This window comes from Cornus florida, unplaced genomic scaffold, assembly GCF_030987335.1.
Source record: "Cornus florida cultivar Cherokee Brave unplaced genomic scaffold, ASM3098733v1 CherokeeBrave_3.0.0_Hap2_Chr09, whole genome shotgun sequence".
In the NCBI taxonomy this organism is placed as follows: domain Eukaryota; kingdom Viridiplantae; phylum Streptophyta; class Magnoliopsida; order Cornales; family Cornaceae; genus Cornus; species Cornus florida.
The window spans coordinates 88,818,346-88,840,401 of NW_026775579.1; the positions used below are offsets into that span (position 1 = coordinate 88,818,346).

General features: G+C 31.4%; 1 protein-coding gene across 1 annotated transcript; it reads right to left on the minus strand.

Moving 5' to 3' along the window:
• Window positions 1-12,916: 12,916 nt before the first annotated feature.
• Window positions 12,917-19,663, minus strand: LOC132274982 (probable methyltransferase PMT3). The gene is made up of 8 exons (XM_059776362.1): window positions 19,447-19,663; window positions 17,556-18,020; window positions 17,245-17,409; window positions 16,967-17,149; window positions 16,151-16,745; window positions 14,705-14,817; window positions 14,350-14,570; window positions 12,917-13,691 (listed from the first exon to the last, which is right to left on the minus strand). The coding sequence occupies exons 2-8, from the start codon at window positions 17,823-17,825 to the stop codon at window positions 13,370-13,372; spliced, it is 1,869 nt and encodes a 622-aa protein (XP_059632345.1). The 5' UTR covers window positions 17,826-18,020; window positions 19,447-19,663; the 3' UTR covers window positions 12,917-13,369.
• Between the last annotated feature and the right edge of the window lie 2,393 nt (window positions 19,664-22,056).

The following is a 22,056-nucleotide window of genomic DNA, read 5'->3' on the forward strand; positions in this document are numbered from 1 at the left end:
AAATATTCTAAAGAACCATAAAATAAACTAATTATGTTTTTTTCTTTTCTTTTCTTTTGGACCAAATGAAGATTTTGTTGCCAAGTTGGAGGAGGTCATATATATCTAGAAGTATGTGACAAATTTTCAAAAGATTTTTCAATGCAGAAGATCCCACATGATGCTTAATTATATCCATTTGTCATGTTAAATATATATATATATATATATGAATTAAGAAAAATAATATATATATATAATCAATTTTGACCACCGATGTCTTTTGGTCATGACTTGGACACTGTATGCCAATTTTGCCTACAATTCAACAGAAGGCGTAAGATCCACACTTTTTTCTTGGGCGAGGCAATAAAGTCAAAGATGTTACATCAAGCGCCCCTCAAAGAAAGTCATGCAATTAATTTGATCACAGTAATGATAATCGTCTAGGGAAAAAAATATATAATGTGATAGTTCAATCTGTTGTTTGATCACGTACAATAGTAATTAATTACGTACGAAACTTATGTTTGTTCTCTTCTATTACATATGTTAAATCACCATATGACTTCAGTTTGTCATGTTATAATCAGGTGACTATTAAAGAAAAAAACAAAAAGAATTCGACTTTATAATATTTCCAAGAGATTGCACTCACAGTATTTAAAATTTAAAGCCAAATCACTAAAAATTAAAAAGTCTTCTTACTTTAACTACGTTGTATTAATACTAATAATTTTTATTTAAAATTCATTCTATTTTCGTATCTTGTAATAAAGTCAATAAAATTTGAAAACGATATTTATGTCTTTAGCTTTAAGAGATAGTTAATTTAATTATGCACTCAAATACGCAATTGTTATGTAAGAGAGTGAATAAATTACAAATTTCAAGATGTATAATGTTAAACAAGTATTGATATATAAGAAAATTTTAAAATTAAAATAAGTCAAAAAGGTGCGAAATTGTTCATAGAATAAAGTGAAGTAATTATAAGATAAAATTATTTTATTAAAAAAAAATTTATTGATAGTTAGAAGAGCATATGTATTTATTTGGTAAGTAATTCAATAAACAAAACACAATTAATACATTAAAAAATATATAAATAATATAAATTAAGCATACTTAATACATCAAAAGAAATATATAAATAATATAATGAGATGACTTTTATAAAGCAACTCCTCCCATTAGAGACCTTAGAGGCCACCTTACACAATCACAAATTACTGTGATTATTATTATTCTTATGATAATTAATATAAAAAAAAATGCGCCATATATATAAGGAGTATAATGATAGCACTTTTATGAAGTTCTTATTTTATTGGGGGTTTAGACAATCACCTTACACGACAACGAATCATCGTGATTATTATTATTATAGTAATTAATAGTACAATAAATGTGGCATAATTTATAAGTAATATAATGAGAGCACTTTTATGAAGCTCTTCTCTCATTGGAGACCTTAAACGACTGCTTTACGCAACCATTGCTTTTCTCTCATTGGGGGCTTTAAACAACCACGAACCATTGTGATTATTACAGTATTATTATGGAACTGATATTGGCGTCCCACTATTATCCTCAGGCACTCCATTTATTCTATCTACTAAGATGAAATTATAAAAGAATTCATAAACTAAACAATATTTGGTTGTTATAAATTTTATTACTATAATTGTCTCTCTCTCTTGTTAAGGTTAGAATTCTTAACTAAATTTCTTCAAATTATATTGATGTTACCTTCCATTGTCTCTTCAAACACAAAAATGGAAGATTTTCGTAATAATACAATGTTACTAAACTTCTCAAAACAAGGAAATCTCATTATACTAATTTTTTATTTTTTATAAATTTTGTTCTACTGTCTTATTTTAAAACATATATTTTGAGTTGATTTTGAACATATTATTTATTCTTGTTGAATTTGACTAATATAGAGCATCCTTACAATTATCTTTCTATCAATATTTATTTTAAAACAGAGAACAATAGATACAATCCCTGATGTGACTTGAAAAATTCTGTAAAAATTCTTGCTATTCTTTTATACTTCCTTAAAAAAGAGCCAGTAAGGACTGCCTCTTGCCTACAATTCCAATGGAAACATTGCCCTGAGATGTTCAAGATTTCCCAATGTTCGGAGAACTTCCCTTACAAGCAACCTTATTGTTAAATATAAGAAGTATTTGAGTTGGAAACAAACTTTTATATAAATAAATAAACTTATCAAATTATAGAAAAAAAATATTTATTTCAATTGAAAATCAAAATATATGCTAAAACATCAAAATAAAAATCGAAATTTTAGCTTTGTTGTCAAATTTTAATACGAGAGAAAACATTATGAATCCTAACAAAGTTCAAAAGAGGAGATAGAATTTGAGATAAAACTCAAATGAATTGAAATTAATAAATAAATAAATAAAAAAGAATTGGAAGAGTGGCATTAAAAATATAAGAATTAAACACTGTATAGGGTAGGGATTATTTTGTAATTTAATTTTAAGAAGACAAAAAAAAAAAGGAATGGATCATTTTAGGATAAAGTAGAGTGCCAATATCAGCTCCTTTATTATTATTACGGTAATTAATACAATAAATATGGCATAATATATATGTAATATAATGAGAGAACTTTTATAAAGCTCTTCTCTAGTTATGCAACCACAAAATATTGTGATTATTATTATTATGGTAATAAATACAACAAATAAAGCGTAATTAACACATTAAGAGAAATATATAAGTAATTTAATAATATCACTTTTATGAAGCCTTTTCTTTGATTGGAGCCTTAGATGACCAAATTATCCAACCACGGACCATTGGGATTGTTATTATTTTGGTAATTAATACAATAAATGAAACATTATTAATACCTTAAAAGAAATATACAAGTGATATAACTTTTATGAAGCCTTTTATCTTATTTGGGGGACCTATTATTACTATTATTATTATTATTATTATTATTATTATTATAGTAAGTAATACAATAAATGAATCATAATTAACATATTACAAAAATTATATAAGTAATATAATGAGATCACTCTTATGGGGCATCTTCTCTCTCATTGGACACTTTAGACTGCTCGCCTTAATACCGGGTTAAGCCACCCTTATTGCATTGTATTATATTATATGTCATTACAAAACCTTAGATCATTATTATTAGAGTGGTGTTACACATCTCGAATTAAAATTTTAGATATGATCTTGAACCTGATGTGGTGATAGTTAAAAAGATATTAATGTCCTCTAATTTAATACGAAGTATATATTACACTGTAATCCTTTATGCATTTGTGTTTCCTATTTCAGCAAATAGAACTAAAACGAATTATCAACTGAAGGAAAAGAAAAAAACGAATAATTATAGTAAGTTTTCTCTCTCTATCTTTAATTATTTTTCCTTTCTTAATCTTTTTCAATATATATACAAGCGTGTGTGTGTGTGTGTGTATATATATATATATATATATATATATATATTCTCTCTATGTTTTTTAACAATTATATATCTTTGTTGGGTATGTCTTTAAAATTTAATTGTAATTAGAAAATACCAAATAAATATATAATTATAATTTTTTTAAAGTATATTATGTAAATTAGGATTCTTATTCACCAGAAAGAGATCACTTGTTCATGGTAAAAATTTGTAACTTTTAATTTTAATTATTTAAAGATTTAAAAGAAAGAGTTTCCCAAAAGAAAATATAGACGGATAAGATTGAATTCATGTTATTAGGTTATATTCATAAGTTTTAAGGTTTGGATTCTATAATAACAAGTTTTATTATTTTTCTCTCTTTTCTATATTGAGATTTTTTCTATATTGGAAAAATTAATTTTAAAATATACAAAGTATTCAAATAAGTTTTTATTTTATTTTATTTTATTTATAGTAAAGCAAACACACACATTTTTTTACCCACGCCGGGGCTCGAATCCTCCCCTTTTCTTTGAGGATGGGGAGGTTATACTATTGGGCCAAATGTCCTTTTGGTAGTATTCAAATAAGTTGACAACTAAGCAACCACCTGATTCAGGATAAAATCACAAATTAAAATTCGTGAAGTATCACATTTTCCTTATTATTATTATTTGCTCTAGTAAATAACTCACACATTGATTATGTTCATTCGGGAATTTGAAATCTCAATCCTTTTATTATATTGAACAGTGAGAAGATACTATTGATCATTTGATTAATATAATAAAATTTTGGTAATTTACGTTGAGGACTACTACTTTAAATTACTTGAATTTCTTCAAAAAAAGATTGAAGCAAAATGTGCAATCAAATTATCCCGTCAACCTAAACCCTAAAACTCATACGATTGCAAGAGAGACTACTTTGGGTGCTTGAAAGTTGGAGGAACATATATGGGTCAAGAAGGTGACCTAGCACCAAATCACATAAAGCGTAGACTTTTTTGGTTAAGCGGTTCATGATAGATTGAAGGCGAGAATTTGGGCGTTTAAAGGTACACAAATTGAAATGTATTTAAAAAATAGACTAGTAGTATTAAGAAAACGCGGTGCAACTATGTAGCTGAGCTGGACCACTAAACAGAATGTTGAAGAATAATTGCCCTAACAATGACACTGGAGTTAAATAAATATATTATCTATATACGTACATATATTTATATATATATATGCATCTACACATACATACATAATTATATATAGTATATTATGAATATGTTAATAGCCTTGATGTCCGCCTGAAACACTGGGTGCATGCATGGACAACATTCTTCTACTTCTTTTCCCACCACCTTCCTCTTTAATGGATATGGTGACAAGGAGGCTATCCAGGCAATATATAAATTAATAAACATATATATATATATATATATATATATATATATGCTATTATATTGTGACATTAGATGTTATGTTTTTCTACCCAATCAATGTGGTAATTAATTAAATATAGTTACAAGCATGTGATATATTGTTTTTTCTTACTGGATGGCATGGATGTGTCACATCATCAATTAGTGTCCTCTTAAGTCTTTAGTATTTGATAAATGTTCGGAAGTCATAATTGCGAGAGATGGGTTTTATCTTTTTGAAAAATGTCAAAGAGAAAAGAAACATCTTACACTTCGAAGATGGTGATGACAACCTGTGTGAGCTAGGGCCGGTAGAATCTCACTTTCTAAAGAAGGTTTCAAAATTAAAAATCAAACTTATTTTCAAACTTATAATGGTAGTAATATTAATGGTGAGCCTGTTGGCAAAAAGTGATAGGGGTGGTGACAATGGTACACATTGTAGTGGATGAAATTATTTTTCACCCTCAGTTGTTAGATGCATTGTTTTGAATTTGTCAAAAGAAATCAAAGACTATAATTTAGTGATATTTTTTTATTTTTTAAAGTAAAAAGTGTCAAAAAAAAAAAAAAAATTTCAGAGGGGCACACTGCACACTAAATATTGTACATATTTACATTATATATATATATATATATATATATATATATATATATATATATATATATATATTATTTTTCACCCTCAGTTGTTAGATGTATTGTTTTGAATTTGTCAAAAGAAATCAAAGACTATAATTTAGTGATATTTTTTTTTATTTTTCAAAATAAAAAGTGTCAAAAAAAAAAAAATTCAGAGGGGGACACTGCATACTAAATATTGTACATATTTACATAATATATATATATATATATATAAGTATTTATAGAATATATATATAGAGATAGGTGGACATTTATGAAATGAGGAAAATAAATAAATTACATATATGGAATATAATGAAATAATTTAATTTTTTTTAAGAAAACATATATAGTACACAAGGGAAGGAAAATTTTCAGGGGGACATTTTTACACATTTATAAAAAATACAAACATATTATAGGGAAATATATATAGAAATTAAGAGAAGAAAAAAATACAAGGGGCACGTGCCCCCTGGTCCTATACTGCCTCGATGATACACTTAAATTCTATAAACGGGATAGAGTAATGTTGCAAAAATCGATCAGGTCAGATTATATCATTTTTCAAAGGAATAAAGTGAATGTCTGAGCGTATTTTTTTGCCATAAAAAGAAAAAAAAAATGATAACAAAGTTATTGATCACATTGTGTGTGTGTGTGTGTATATATATATATATATATATATATTAACACCAAATAGAGGAACTAGATATCAAAGAGAAAGAATTATATAAACGGAAAGAAGAACATTTAACAACTGTGAAGGCTATATGCTCCACTTTAAATCGCTCCATGGCGACTTTAAAAGCATATTTGCCCAACAAGTGAGCAACCATATTACCTTCACGAGAAGTCCAAACTAAGGATAAACCCTTACAGTCCTTGAGCAGAGAGAGAATATCATTAAAAATTACATTGTATTAACAAAGTTCATACTATGGTTTTAAACTTTTCCTAATCAAGCCAAAGTGTTTCCTTTTATAGGAAGTTAATGCACTGCTCATAAGATATGCCCAGTACCATTGAAATCTTGCTTACCTAACAATATGACTTTTTATTGATTACCAAAACTCTAAAAGGGATAAGGTTTGGAGAATATGCCCCACAACATAGGCAACTTGAGTAGGGTGGGTGATCCCTTGAATTTAGGGCATCACTGGGGACCATTTCCATTTGGGTGGACAAGAAAAGGGGAAGTAGAGAGCTACTACTGCTACGTACAAAAGCTATGCCAACTAGTTTCTCACATTATCCCATTACATCTTAGTACTACTTGTTATCAATGTATCAAGTATTAGTCAAAGTGACATATTTCTTTGCTCTCACACTTTAGAATGTGTTTTCGTTCTTAGTTCCGCAAATGTTTCTGTTCTCATTCTCACTCTGTGTAACTTAGATTATATCATTTTTGTATTTGGGAAAATTACATATAAATGGAGTTAAAGTTCCATATTTATTTAGAAACTGAGTCAAAATTCCATATTTATTTAGAAACTGAGTCAAAATTCCATATTTCTCTAAAATAGATTGCTGAAGTGGCACATGGTTTTTTACTGTTTAGAAAATTGTGGTGCCTAAAATGCCCTTCCCTAACAAAAAAGTAGTACCTTCCGTTCAAAAAAGTAGTACCTTCGGAGAAAAAGTAGTACCTTCGCGGATGTTTAAAAAACATGGTACCTGGACACCAAAAAGTAGTACCTTCAGTTCAAAAAAGTAGTACCTTTGAAGAAAAAGTAGTACCTTCGCAGAAGGGTATTTTAGGCACCACAATTTCTAAACAGTAAAAAATCATGTGCCACCTCAGCAATCCATTTTAGAGAAATATGAAACTTTGACTCAGCCTCTAAGTAAATATGGAACTTTGACTCCATTTATATGTAATTTTCCCTTTGTATTTTCGCACTCACTCCGACTCCCTCTTTCACTGTGTGACATAGGTAATAACAGTTCAAATCCTCTTTAAAATTTGGTATTCTACTACTCTAGTAGCGTTGCAATAATTTTTAATACTTTTACATATAATTTTTTAGCCATATATAATGTAATGTACTGAAAAACAGATGTGATGTATTAAAAAATGGACACTACCTTAGGACAGAAGTTTCGGACTCCGATATTAGACCTCAAAATATGAGTTCGCTTTACATTGATTAAAAATAAAACATATAATGAATATATATATATATATTCGAAATATAATGAAAATAGTTGAAATGTGGATAATGAGGCTTGGGTCCATGTGTTCCCAGTAATGGGGAAATAGAAGGAAACACCATGATATGAAAATGTGAATGTAGAAGGTTGGTGTTTCATATATACCATAATGCAGAAACTGACATGGTGACCAGAGAGAAGATGTTTGGACTCACATTGTGAAAACATTAGATGCCCACTTGATTCCGGCCGTTACATAAATCACAAAGACATTACATGTGCTTCCCATTCATGTCTACTTGTATGTCAGATTTACACTATGCCATAAGCTAAGGTTTCGGATTTTTTTATTTTTTTTATTTTTTTAAAGTAAATACTAACACACTTCTCTCTCTCTCTCTCCTTTTATTTTTATTTTTATTTTTATTTTTATTACATATAATGGAGAGAAGAATAAGAGTCACTTAGATATACAATTATAAAAAAAATTTCTTGGACAAATTAATTCCTCATTTGGACAAGTTTATACGTTCTTTTTTCTTTTTCTTCTTTTTTTTTCTTGTTTGTTTGTTTTTTCTTTTTTTAAAAAAATTTTCATATCCTTTTAATTTGATGTTAATATAATATGCCATTAATTATAGACAACAAAGAAGGGAAAATATATCTACTTTGAAAATACTGACTCAGGCCATTACTTAACACTTAAGTATATATACATATGTATAACTCTCTCTCTCTCTCTCTATATATAAATTTATCTTTCTTTAGGCATTTTTATAGCCTTTCACATGCAACTGAACTGAGTGGCTGAATATTTTAAAATATATACAGTATATTTTTTCCATATATAAATTGAAAATTTCATGTTGAATATGATAATAGAGAAAGATTCATGAGCTTTCTACATCTTACACACACACACACACATATATAACTATATATATATATATATATAAAGTAATGAATCAGGAGATGAAAGGATACATAGACATATAAAGGGTAAAGGGATGAGAATGGCTAGCAACATCATGTAGGACTGGTCCTTTTCTCGACTTTAAAACTGATTCTCCTTCCTCCTAAAGAAAAGTGCGGTCCAATTATTTTACATGTAATGTTGGCATGCTATTATAGTTAAAGGGTAAATTGCACTGACACTTCAGGTTTAAGTTAATTAAAGATAATTATCTATAATTTTTGTACTTTTTGGACAATGACATCTTAAATTTGGTAAACTAGTTCTCATAAAAGTTTGCACTTATTCTTTAACTTTTGAATTGATCTATATAAATTATTAAATTACCTTTATAACCTCCTACTAATTAACCAAAATAACCCTCAAGAATGAAAAAAGGAAAAAGAAATAAAAGCCATTAACACCACTTGACAGCCTCATCATTATTTGACCAATCTATACAGTGGTCTTCCAATGTTTAATAAAATGATTAAAACTAATGAAAGCTCTTAGGGCTTCCCTTTCTTCTTTTATTATTTTTTACTTTTTAATTTTTTTTAATAGTAGTTTTTATAACACGTACAATGTTGATTTACCAACATTTAATTTTATGATATATAAAAAAAAATAAATATAAAAAGAAAAAAAAAAAAGAAAATTTTGTTACGAACTGACTCATTATATCACCAGTTTTTTTTTTTTTTTTTTGGATTTTAAAGCTACTAAAATATATTAATAAAAAAGGAAGAATTTACAATGTGGGCCAATAGGCCATGACGTCCATTTGGACCAAGAAACAAGCCCAAGAGGGCCAACAAGAGAGAAACCCAACCCAAAAACTAATAACCTCAATTAACAGTTTAAAGAAACTGGTAAAGGAGGGTGTTAGTGAGCGATCCGGTAAGACCAAGCAAGGAGCTCAACTCCGGCGAGAGCTAGTCCGGAGGCCTTGGAGGGGGGCGACAGTAAGATGGAGACACGTTCCAGTCGGAGAGGATTCTTCTGGACCTGAGCATTATTTAGAAATCCCAACTTCAGAATTGAAGACATAGTGGAGCAAATTTTCCGGAGGACGATCTTCTGTGTAGAGTGTTTCTGCTTGAAAACCCTTTCATTCCGTTATTCCCAAGTGTGGTATACCATGGCTGAGAAGCAAATCTTGCGAATGAAGTTCATAGGAGTCTTCCTTTTCCAATTGCTGTTGATCCAAGATATTAAGGCTTTTCAATTTGTGATTGAAGGGTGGAATTTGCATTTGAACTTAAGGAACCTTCAAATTGGGGAGATGAAACAGCAGTTGATGAACAAATGATCTTGAGATTCAGGGCTGTTGTGACAAAGAGAACACGAGTTATGGTGTTTTGCCATGGATTTGCAATCCAATGTTGGGAGCCTACCTTGCACTGCCAACCATAAATTAAACTTCATACGAGGGATTGTAGGGGAGTGCCAAACAAGACTGTACCATTATATCACCAGTTAATAACAAACTTGATTAGCTTTTGAAATGTCAGCATGGTCTTATTGGACTATTGATACCTAATTTGATGCCCAGGGCGACGCCAACCCACCCATCGCCCTCCTATTCCCCATTCACTTTCTATATATATATATATATATATATATATACACACACACACGTATATATGTATATGTATAAAAGGAGATGATGATGATAGAAAATGACATTATCTAAGGACGTCGACAATGGGCAAATAAAAATAAAAATAAAAAATAAAAAAAAAGTAAAAGATAAAAATAGAAAATAAAAAACAAAAAAAAAGTGCAAACTAAAAAAAAAAAAAGATTATTTCAAATTCCAAAAATCAATGCACAATAATATTGGGGATTTTATTTATTTATTTATATTTTTTTGTGTACAAAAAAAAAAATAATAATAAAGAATTTTTTTTTTATTTATAAAAGAGTAAACTGAAATCTCAAAAAATTAAACTCCTTATTCTACAAATTCTCAAAGTTTAAACAAAGATGTTTAGAGATATATATAGAGAAATTTTTTTTTTAAATATATATATATATATATATATATATATATAAGGTAATGTGCATGTAATACTCCTATGCTATGAAATTAGTAGCATATATGCCTCCTTGGACATTTTCAGAAGAGAAATAAGGAAAAACGGGTATTACAACATTAATTTATGTTAGAGGGGTATTTTTGCACAATATGAAAAGATTATGGGTGTTTTTTGCACACTTTTTCAAATAGGTGTAAAAGTGCTACACAAAATATATCCTTCACTTGTCCCTATATAATATACATATGTATATATATATATATATATACAAATTGATTATATATATTAAAAATTTTAATTTTGTTTTTATCACTTGGTTGTGCCAGCGGTGGTCGGCGGAGAAGGAAATATAAGGGCGTAATGGAGGAGATTAAAAGGTATATTGACTAAAGGGTATTTTGATCATTTCTTTGAGCTGATATTTTGGTCCAAAATATAATATTTTATTGAGGGGCAATTTAGACATTTCATATTGCTTTAAAGGTAATTGACGTGTGACTGTTTAATTTGAAAATTTTGGAAGGTGCCATTGTCAGAAAAAAGTACTAAAGTTGTAGATAACATTTAACCCAAACCTGCGTATAGTGCAATTTACCCTCATCTTATATTTTTTCTAGTGTCCCAAAAGATTTTTTATTTTTATGTTATTTGTATGATGGGTTAAATGTACTCCAAAATTATTAGAGCATTTTTAATAGGCTCTCTGAATTTAGGCTCTCTGAATTTGCTACATCATCATTTTTTAATAGCCACGTTAGCATTTCCCATAACCACATTAGAGTTTTAGAATTTCTAAATTTTAGCTATCGGATGTACTTAAATGGTACATTTTCGCTCTTCAAAAATATTAATATTTTTTAAATTTGTAATAAATTTTATTTTTTAACTTTTTCCTAACGGCTATATTTTTAGAACGGCTATATCATAAAAAAAATTTTAAATAATACAATATTTATTATTAAAAACAATACGATACTACAAAAATTTAAACAATACAATATTTATTATTAAAAACAATACGATACTACATAAATTTAAATAATACAATAAAAATAAAAAACAATACAATACGACATGAATTAAAAACATAACAACTAGGAAAAACAGGTTTTCAAAAAATAGGTTTTTGTGCCAATATAGTCGTTAAGGCTTTGTTTAGGTCAGCCAAACAGTGCCTAAAACGGCTATATGTCAGTAGGAATATTTTAAAAAGCAAATTTTTTAAAAAAAAGCATTTTTATCTATTTTTTTTAAACTTTTTTTTGCCCAAAAAAGCCTTTAAGGCACTGTTTGTGTCAGCCAAATAGTGCCTTAACGGTTCTTTGGTTCAATTATTTTGAGGAAAAAAGAAAAAGAAAAAAAAGAGACCAAAATCAGCCAAAAAACTAATTTTTTTCTTTTTTTTTTTTTAGACAAACATGCCCTTAGGAACAATGTTTTGGGCTAAATGTCAGTTTTGGGCCAGAATAAAAAAATTAAAAGAAAATGAATGCGGGCCATTCCGCGATCCATTGGGTGGGGCCCAATTTTTGGAGACTCCATTGGAGCAGTCCAATATACAAACCTGGCCCAAAATCGACGAATTTTTGTCCATTGGACCTGCTCTAATAGAAAGTTTTGCTAATTTCTAATCTAACATTCCTAGCATGAAAAATAAAAATAAAAATAAAAATTTACACTTCTGGGCTGCAAGCCCTTTGGTCCAAAGGACCCTAAGTGAATTTTAACCTTGTTCATTTAAGATTTCTTAAAATATACAAATATTATTAGACATATCTCAAATTCTTGATCCAATTTACTCGTCCCTCGATTTAACAAAGAATCCCCATTTCAACAGTCTTCGTTATATTTTGCAGTGAAAGCAAAATGCATCGGCCCGGCGCTTGCTATTGGCTTGACAACCTTAAGTTGTTCGACGAATTTTTTTTAAGACGCTATCCATTTGAGCCAAAACCTTAAGTTGTTAGATGAAATTTTTTACCCACTACCATATATGAGGCCATAACCTTTCCCATTTGAATTGTGCCGAAGTATAATCAAGCAAGCCAAAAAAGGAAGGAATCCCAAAATGGATTCATTACAGGAATACAAACTTTATCACATTTCTTCTTCATTATCATTCTTAGATACTAAATTAGTAATGAAAAGACAAATTAAGAATTTTGGATTGTTTTTGAGACTACTACCATCTTACTTAAATGGTCCCCATTCAAGAATGATTTCTTACAATGAAATGCTACGGTTTTACCGTGAATGAGATACTCAAATTCAGAAGATGATCAAAGCATATAAAATGCATGTTGAGAAAGAAAATGCCCCATCCAATATATATATATAAAGTTCTCAATAGCATAATTAAGAACCACAGGAAAACAAGAAAATGAAATTCACAGTGGTGAAGCAGTAGAGCATTCGTTTATAAATTATAAATGAATTCAAGAGCCACTTGATAGCGTTTTAAACAACATATCTTCCATGTTTGGATTATTGATCATTTGCTGCAGTGGCTTTCATAAGGCACAATAGAAAAACAACCAAAAGGAAAGTGTAGAAAAATAGCCTATAGATATGATGGTAGTCTATTGCTCATCAACTAAATCAAAATAAGAGAAGCTGTAAAAACAAGGAAGATACAGTAAAACATCAGTTAATGCTACAAAATGAAACTGATTACCCCGTTGCTCTTAGGAAATGCTTCGTAAACCCTGAGAGCAGGAAATAATATGAATCACGAACAAAGAGGTTGTGTTGCCTTAGTCTGATTCCCTCAGGCTTTCGCTTGTCAGCCACAGCTTCTTTTGGATGACAAAGACAAAGTCATCCCCGTCCTGGTCTGAGTCCGAAGAGGAATCAGCCGTTGCCACTGCTTCCCAGTGCAATGCTTGTAGATACCTTTTCACAAACTCTATCACTGGTTGTTTGTCCCGGATAATAATAAAACCTGTAGGCCTGAGAATGCGATCCATCTCAATCAGCAGATCCTCAGCACTACAGCCTTTCTTCTCAATGTCGGAAAACACAGTCCAAGCATGGAGTAGATCGTAAGTCCGGGGGTATGTTGAGAAGGCTTCGCACCTATGTACAAATCATCGAGTGAAAATTTTCAAAATCTATAAACTTGATCCAAGTTCAATTGAGAAAGAAATGCACCATTATTTAGGTGAAGCTATCTAGGATGTGAAAATTCAGCAAATGAAACTTGTTATCAATTTACAAAATGAAATATGGTTCCAGGAGTTGCATCAGAAACAATTATCACCAGGATGTGGTAGAAAACAAGGCATCATTTAACTAGGCTTTCTAAATTCTTACTTTCAATTCCTCGATATCTCAAGGGCACATAATAATATAGCTCCAACCCCTCACAGGGATGCTAACAACAAGAACAACAAATAATTATTAAGGACTGTTTAGTTCAGTTCTCTTAAAACAGCTTTCAAGAATTCTGAGAATATAAATTAATTTTCAGAGTATTATAAAAGAATTTTCAACAAATTACACCTTTTTTAGCTCGGTTTTCAGGGAACTGTCAACCAAATGAATTTTCAAACTATATTCTATTTCAGTTATTAGATAATGTTCTCAGAAAACTAAACCAAGCAGCCCATAAACCTCTTAGAATCTATTTTGTTGGGAAATAGCTCCTAGGACCAGCAGGAAAAATACGTTTGTCCTGAGTTGGAAGGACAGAATTACATTAAGATTAAGGTTCATGACAAGTTGAGCTACATACCAGTTGTGAACTGAGCCAATCAGGCCCCTATCATACACCAACTTGAGTGTGTTTGGTCCATCCTCAGGGACAACATTCATCACCCAAACATCTTTGTCCTTCAGAGCAGCTCCAAATGACCCCAGATTTGCTTTCATGTCCATCAAGTTCCGTAGAGTGTCAGATTTAATTTTTGGACTTAATAGATTCCAGTAATTCTCAACCCTCCGACGCCAAAGTTCCTGCATAAAGCCAGCAATATTTAAACTCCGTTCAGTTCTTTCTGTTTCTTCATTGCACATGATTTGCAAAGGCAAACAGCACTGAATTACGAGCAAACTAAAGATGCAGAAGATAAGAGTATGCCTCAGATTACCGTGTCCTTTTCAAACATTCCAGTTGAATAGCCAAAATCAGCGAGACGGGGAGGAGCAGCAGTTGATCGAGCTGGCCAAGGAGCCAATCCACTTCCCCCAGTGCTGTGGTCATCTGAAAAGAAGAACGAAAATATTAGGTGTACAGTATTCTTTCACTTAATGACATCACAAAAGGGCCAAACATATATTTTTTCAATTAGTATTGCAGATAAAATATAAGGGATCGTAGTTCAATCTATTTAACTGGCTGGTGCTGAATAGCTTGCGTTACAGGCCAGATTCACTTAATGTGAGGAGTACACAACTTGTATCAAAAGGGATACAAGACATGCCACACAATCCAAAAAAAAAAAAAAAACGAAGATTCAAAGCTCTAAAACGAAACTGAAAGACTAACAACTGTTGGAACCAAAATCTGTATTAATTTTGAATTATTTATATGTGGCAGACCTATTCCTTAGATTCATGAGGAACATAATGTAAAATTTGATCGTAAAACAAAAGTTGCCTCCAACATATTCTATAAAGTGAAAGCCTTCTAGGTTAAAAACTGAAGATGGTGATACTGCTATGTGAAGAGTAAAAAAAATCACATTTTACAACACAAACAATAATAAAGCAACAGCCAAACCAAACACTCCATACGGTTTAGATATTTTATCAATATGAAATGGAAAGGCAACTCATTATATTTGCCGTGTCGACACAAAGATTTTCCGTGACTTTCCATTGAACAAAATATTAAAATATCAGTAATTATTGAAACCTTACAGGTAAAAGAGCAAAAGCCTGAAAGGCAGATGGTGACTGAGTCACACTGACCCAGAAAAAATTTTCAATAAAAAGGACGGGAGGGAAGGAGTCCAACAACCCATAACTCATTCACAGATAAAATGGAAAGACATGGGGTAGAAATGATGTGGAATGGTGTGCGTATATGCCACTGAACCCAAGTATTAAGTACGTAAAACAGTCAAAAAATCAGAGCATAGAGAGAGTACAAAAATCCCAATTAAACCATAGGCTAGTGGAGTTCACTAAAGAAGGTAAAGTGTTAATCGCTATAGATTTCCAATCTAATTTCTCCCGTCTGCCATACGGTCTGGAAATTAACTCTATAAATCAAAATACTCACCATAACCTACCCTTAACTCTGAATTTTCATCTTTCTATAAAAGAGTTCAGATTTAGTTTCAGAAACAACTCTGTCCACTGAATATGGTTATTAGGAAAAAAGCTCAACAATTATTTATTGACTAAAAACTAGATTTCTTACAAATAAATTGATGCCAATGCACCGAAAGATGTTTTTAAGCAATGTTAAGCTAACTAGGCACCTAAACCTTCCAATTTAAAATAAAGCAATTTTGACCATCTCCTCTAACAATGTCGTTCAGTCAGGGGAACAACAATTATGACGAGCGATAAAAGAGAAAAACACTTACGGTCAGAGTAAGGGGTAATGCATGGTTCCATCGGCACACCCCATGCTGCGTCTGGGTCATTATCAGACCGGCAGAGAGGAGGTTGAGTACCAGGCTCTCTTTCCAAATAACAATCATTTGTTAAAGGTTTAACCCAAATGACAGTTTGGTTCCTTTTGACTGCTATTTTCCAACACATGCGCTCCACAAGTGCACTCATCTGTCTCCATATTCTAAGATCCTCTTCATCTTGCGCATATGCTTCAGGAGATGAGTAGGCAAAATAGCCTCCTGGTCTGAGCACCCGATCTAACTCGAGCAGAAGAATTCCATCCCTTTGAAGCCAGTCAATCCTACAACGAGAACAGTGAGCAAGTTCAAAAGATCTGCTTGGATAAGGAAGCCTCTTTGTCCCCAAAACTCCAAGATATGCAGGAATTCCTCTCTCTAGAGCAAACTGGATCTGATTTTGATGCACGTCATTAGGTGCCAAGGACATTGTTAATATATCAGAAGAAAGAAGATAAGCTCCAAAACTTGCAACACCGCAGCCAACATCAAGAACTGTCCGAAGCCTTCCCTCGTTGTTTAAATTATTTTTCGAAAAGTTGAGCATCTGCAAGTCAGAACCATAAGTATCTTTGTGACGAAAAAAGAAATACAAGAAGTGCATTAACCAAAACGGGATAGACTGATAAACGTAATTCAACTTAACAAAGCCTTTTCCCAAATCCCAACTATACAAGATTAACAGATATAGTTCACACAACATATTCATAATGAACGAGTCATGTTTCATTGGCTAGCTGTTTCTGGTTTAAGGATCAGAAGTCTTACATTTGCAAGTGAAGCGATGTACTTATCTGCTCCGTAATGAAAATGAGTGCCTCCCCCAGGAAACACTATCTTCTCACCTTTTACAACCATCCAGTTTTGGTCAGACTTCTCATGTGCAAGGTGAGTATGAGGTATGTTTGCTTTCCACACTTCATCTCTACTTTTAGGCCACTTGATTGGGATCTGTAACGGTAAAAGAACAACAAATAGTTGGAAATTAACTGAATTCTAACAGAATAATTCAACATCATTTCTACCATGCATAGGTATATTCTCACCTTATACCCTGGTGGTGGAGGAATCAAGCAATTGTATCGCCTCTCGGGTGGAGGGCAATGTCGTTCATAGTGCTCCATCAAAGATAGATCCAACTTCAATCTCATTTGGTATATAAGATTCCTGTCTAGGCAAGGAATTAATTCCGAATGTCGATCATCACAAACCTTCAAAAGCAAAACAAAGCACTAAATATTGTCAATAAAACAAACCAGACACAGAAAACAAATGAACAATGTAGAGGTCAACTTATTCCAAGAAAATGGGGAGGGGGAAGGGGTTTATAATCCTTCTTAGCTATAAAAAAACGTACAGGAAAGCTCTTTGGTGTGATACCATCTTCTCCGTCTTCCTGCCCAAACCTTGTTGAAGATTCATCTTGCTTGCTGCCAAGATCACTATCTTCATCCCCACCCAAATAAGATGACCCAAGTTTCCTCAAAGACCGGCCATACTCTAGAGCTGACTCACCATGATTATGAGAACCAAAATATACATAAAGAAAGACAAGAAAGATTGCCACGACACATACGGAAGTGAACAACCTCTTCTTTTGCCCTCCATCTGATCTTCCCCTCATCATTAATGCAGTTTTGAAATCTTCAAATAGAGCTTCTACTTCACTTCAGTTATCATATATCACAACATGGCTTTCATAGCTATGATGATTGGCAATGAAATCCTACTAAATATTTGGTTCCAATTCCAACAGATACTGACACCAATTTTTTTTCCAGATCTACACAGTTCAGTAATGAAAATAACCTGGCTGAGAAACCTGTGAAGCAAAACCAAGAACCTATCAATATAATTTTTTTTTTTGATAAGTACCTATCAATATAATTTGCAGAGCATGTCATCTACGAAGAATAGTCAAGCAAGCTGTTCAAGTGGAGCTCTATGATCAAACTGATTACTGAGAAAATCTAGCAAAATGGAAGAAATATATGAAACAACAACAAACACCTCCATTGAATTGAGCCTAATACAAGTATATGACTCACTTTAGGAAACATTTTCTTTTAGAATTTAAGATGGAAACAGTATACAAAATTTCTAAACAACAAAACAGACTGCTTAATAAAACCATCAGCCTTAAATTAAACAGAGAATTAATGTTTGATCTCCAAATTTGAGATCCAAACAGATGCAGGATTATTAAATGTCAACCCGAAAACCACAGACCATTTTACCAGGAATATAATTCCTTAAAATCCAAACTGTGATATATATGTGTGTGTTTAATTCCCAATTCCACCAAAGTTATACGGGAATGTAATAGTAACATGATATAGTTTTCAACACAGATTCAACCGAAGAACAGTAGTATGAATAGATAACTAACCGTGTCAAATTGTCAATCAACAAACATAATTTTAGGTGTTATTGATGAAGAAAAAACCATCTTAACAGGGAAAAACAGTGTGAGATACATTATGCGTATAACATCTGATAGCATAAAAGTTATGAAGCCATGGTCCCAGTCAGAAACTACCGACGAGAAGGCATGCATTTAAATTTAGCTCGGCTACCAATAATGTAACCACTTCATTGACAGCCAAGGGTAATAAAACATATCAGAACAAGCAACTTATACTCTGCCGACACTACTTTAACACTGCAGCATAGGCAACATAATGAAAACCACACAATGGAATAGATCAATCAGCGTAATTGAGCTCGATGATCCATTTAATTGCTGCGAAAATGAATGAAAAGGATAGAAATCATACTAAACAAAAAAAACAAAAACAAACACCTCAGCTCAATTTAGAATAATACAGTCATTTGGCTAAACTTATTTCTATCATTAAAGAAATTATATTAAAAAAGCAGATCATAAGATTCAAAATTTTCATTTTCTCACTTCCAAAATTTTTCCAAGAATTAGATTGAACTAAAAACATAATGAAAGCTAGCCAAAAAACTGGAAATTGCATTAATTTATCATCTTTCCAATAAACTTAACTGCAACATACAGAAAATGACAGCTCACACAACTGTGACACACAGATCTATCACAAACAAGAATCAAAAACTACACTTGGCATTGAGAACATATCCATAAACTATCAAATTCAATAAAATTTCACATAAAGTTGACCTATTGAGAACAATGAGAATCAAATCCAACAAATCAACCAATCAGAACTGCAAACTCAATCAGATCCAAAGAAACAGGAATAAACAGGTCGAGAACTTACCGTGATCTGTGCAGATCTGAATCGAACCTCGACAATTAATTGCGATTACGATTCCGATAAACGAATCGAATGAAGAGATGTGGCAGCTACCCCTGGATTTGCACGAAGAGAGAGAGTTTGAGTTCTATGAGGACATGGATAAATATTTCGATGTGCTGAGAGCAGAATATATGCGAGAGAAGAGAGAGAGAGAGAGTGTACTGTTGGTACGTCGTGGTTCGTTAATTATTATTATTATTTTCTTTCTTTTATTCACGTTGCAAATCTAAGATGGTAACAAGTGGTAAAATGGTAACTAAAATTTAGATAAGAAAGGAAAGAAATAATAATTATCGTTGAATTATGAAGAATAAATAAAATTCAAACAATAATTATCATTGAATTATAAAGAAGAAATAAAAATACAATTGAATTACAGTAGAAAGGGAGTTGGATCCTGCTATTATATTCGACGGTTTATAAATTATCGATTAATACTTTTAGACCGTCAGATTGGATACAACATTTAGTGTTACAGAGGATCTCACTTTTTTGAGGGAAAAAAAGATAAACAAACCATACTCATCAATTTAAGTAAAATTAAATTAATAAAAATTATTATTATTTATTATTTTAGACTTTTAGAAAAATTAAATACACTTATTAGATAGTTAGAGGTTATATGATTGCTGCGGTTGTATTCAATTGAGGAAAACTAAGTCAAATAGTTAGTTCTAATATTATTTTCAGCATTAAATTAAATTTTCAATGATTAGTGAGCATTAAATGGATCAACTTTTGTAAGGAGTAGAACTAAACTTTGTAAGCAAAATGAAAGCCATTTTGATCTTGACTCACCCAGTGATGGGCTCTAGATTGATTTTTTGAAAATTATTATTATTTTTCATTTCTAGTTTTCAAAATAAAAAATGTTAATTATGAAGTAATTCACTAGGTTAGGTGGAGGGTATATTAGGTTGAACACTTCATTACACCAATTGGGAAGCAAAAAGTCAAAAGAAATTCTACATTACATTCTTCTATGGTGGCACAACAAAGACTGAACTTTCGAATTGTCGGTGTGGTACTTTATAATAATTTAATATGATTGGGCTGAAATTGCATATCGAGTCCGATTTATAGATCATTCATTGCTAGTACACTTGAAAAAGATGTATGGTACTGGTGGTCCTCGGCCCAGTTCTGGATATCCATTTCATGCTGCTGGACTGGGCCAGCCGAGACCAACAAATATTCAAGGCTCCACACTCCATAGGCAAATGAGACAACCCAAATTAACCCGTCAATCTAGTGATTGGCAAATTCAAACTATGCTGTCTAGGTAAAAGTATTTGTATGATATCGTCGAATTAATTTATGAATTGTTGTAAAAATAATAATAATAATAATAATTTATGAATGGACGAAATTGAAATACGCAATCTACTAAACCGGTGCATGTAATCGTAGTAGAGGTGTTAGCATGACTTTTTAAGAATATATGTTTTAAGAATATATATTTATTTATTAATTTATGAATGGATGAAATTGAAATACGACTCATTTAAAACTAAAGAGCAAATCTGGCTTTGCCTCCGAGATTTGGAAAGAATTAGATATACATGTACACAATCTTACAGTCCACATGCGGAGAGATTACTCTTTAATTAACACTAGATTCTAGTATTAAAATGCATACTAAAATGTTGGAAGAAATATTAAAATTTGAGGCTAGCTTCAGTTGCATTATACCATGTCAGGCTTGTCTTGGTTTCAAACTAAACAATAGTGTGGAATTCAACCCAGGAAGTCATTGACTCATTGGGCTAGAACATCTAGTCCAGTATAATTTGCAGTTGTTACTTTTTTTCTATTTTTTTTTCTCTTTTTTTCATTTTTGTTTGATGTAAATGTAATGACTTAATTACAAAGAAACCAGCAAAGCATATAATTCAATTTTTTTTTTTTTTTGATAGATAAATCACACACATGCACATAAAGATTTAGAACCCTCAACAATCCATTTATGTACCACTTGAACTAAACTCATACGATATAGTCTAACTCATTGAGAAGTGAATTACTCATAATTTGGATTTTTTATTTTTGAATTTTTATAAAAAATGACATGGGACACGCATCATGTGTGTATGATTGACCTGGGTTGAAGTCATTATAAAGTCAGGCATGTTTTTCTCATTTATTTTTTAATATTTTAAAAGATAAGAGAATAAAAACTAGGCTAAAGTAGTCACGCGCCAATTTATTCTCCTAAATACCTGAATTCACACCTTTCACTTTGATGGACTAAAAAAATACCATTAAACCATATAGCGGATTAAAGGCTTCTTGATAGGCATGTTTGTGGTTTATGCTTTGGAGAAAACAAAAAAAAAACCTATGATAAGGAGAGTGATGAGAAAACAAAGAAGAGTTGAAGACGGTGAGAATTAAGCGTGATGACCACGCTCTTGAAATGAGCGTGGTGAAAGTATTCCCTGATAAAGGAACAATAGGAACTGGAGATCACTGACTCATCGACATTGACAAGACGAATTATAATACGGTTGCAGTAGCGCCACGTGGCAATCAAAAATGTCATGAACATGCTTCGGCCCGGACCAAGCGGAG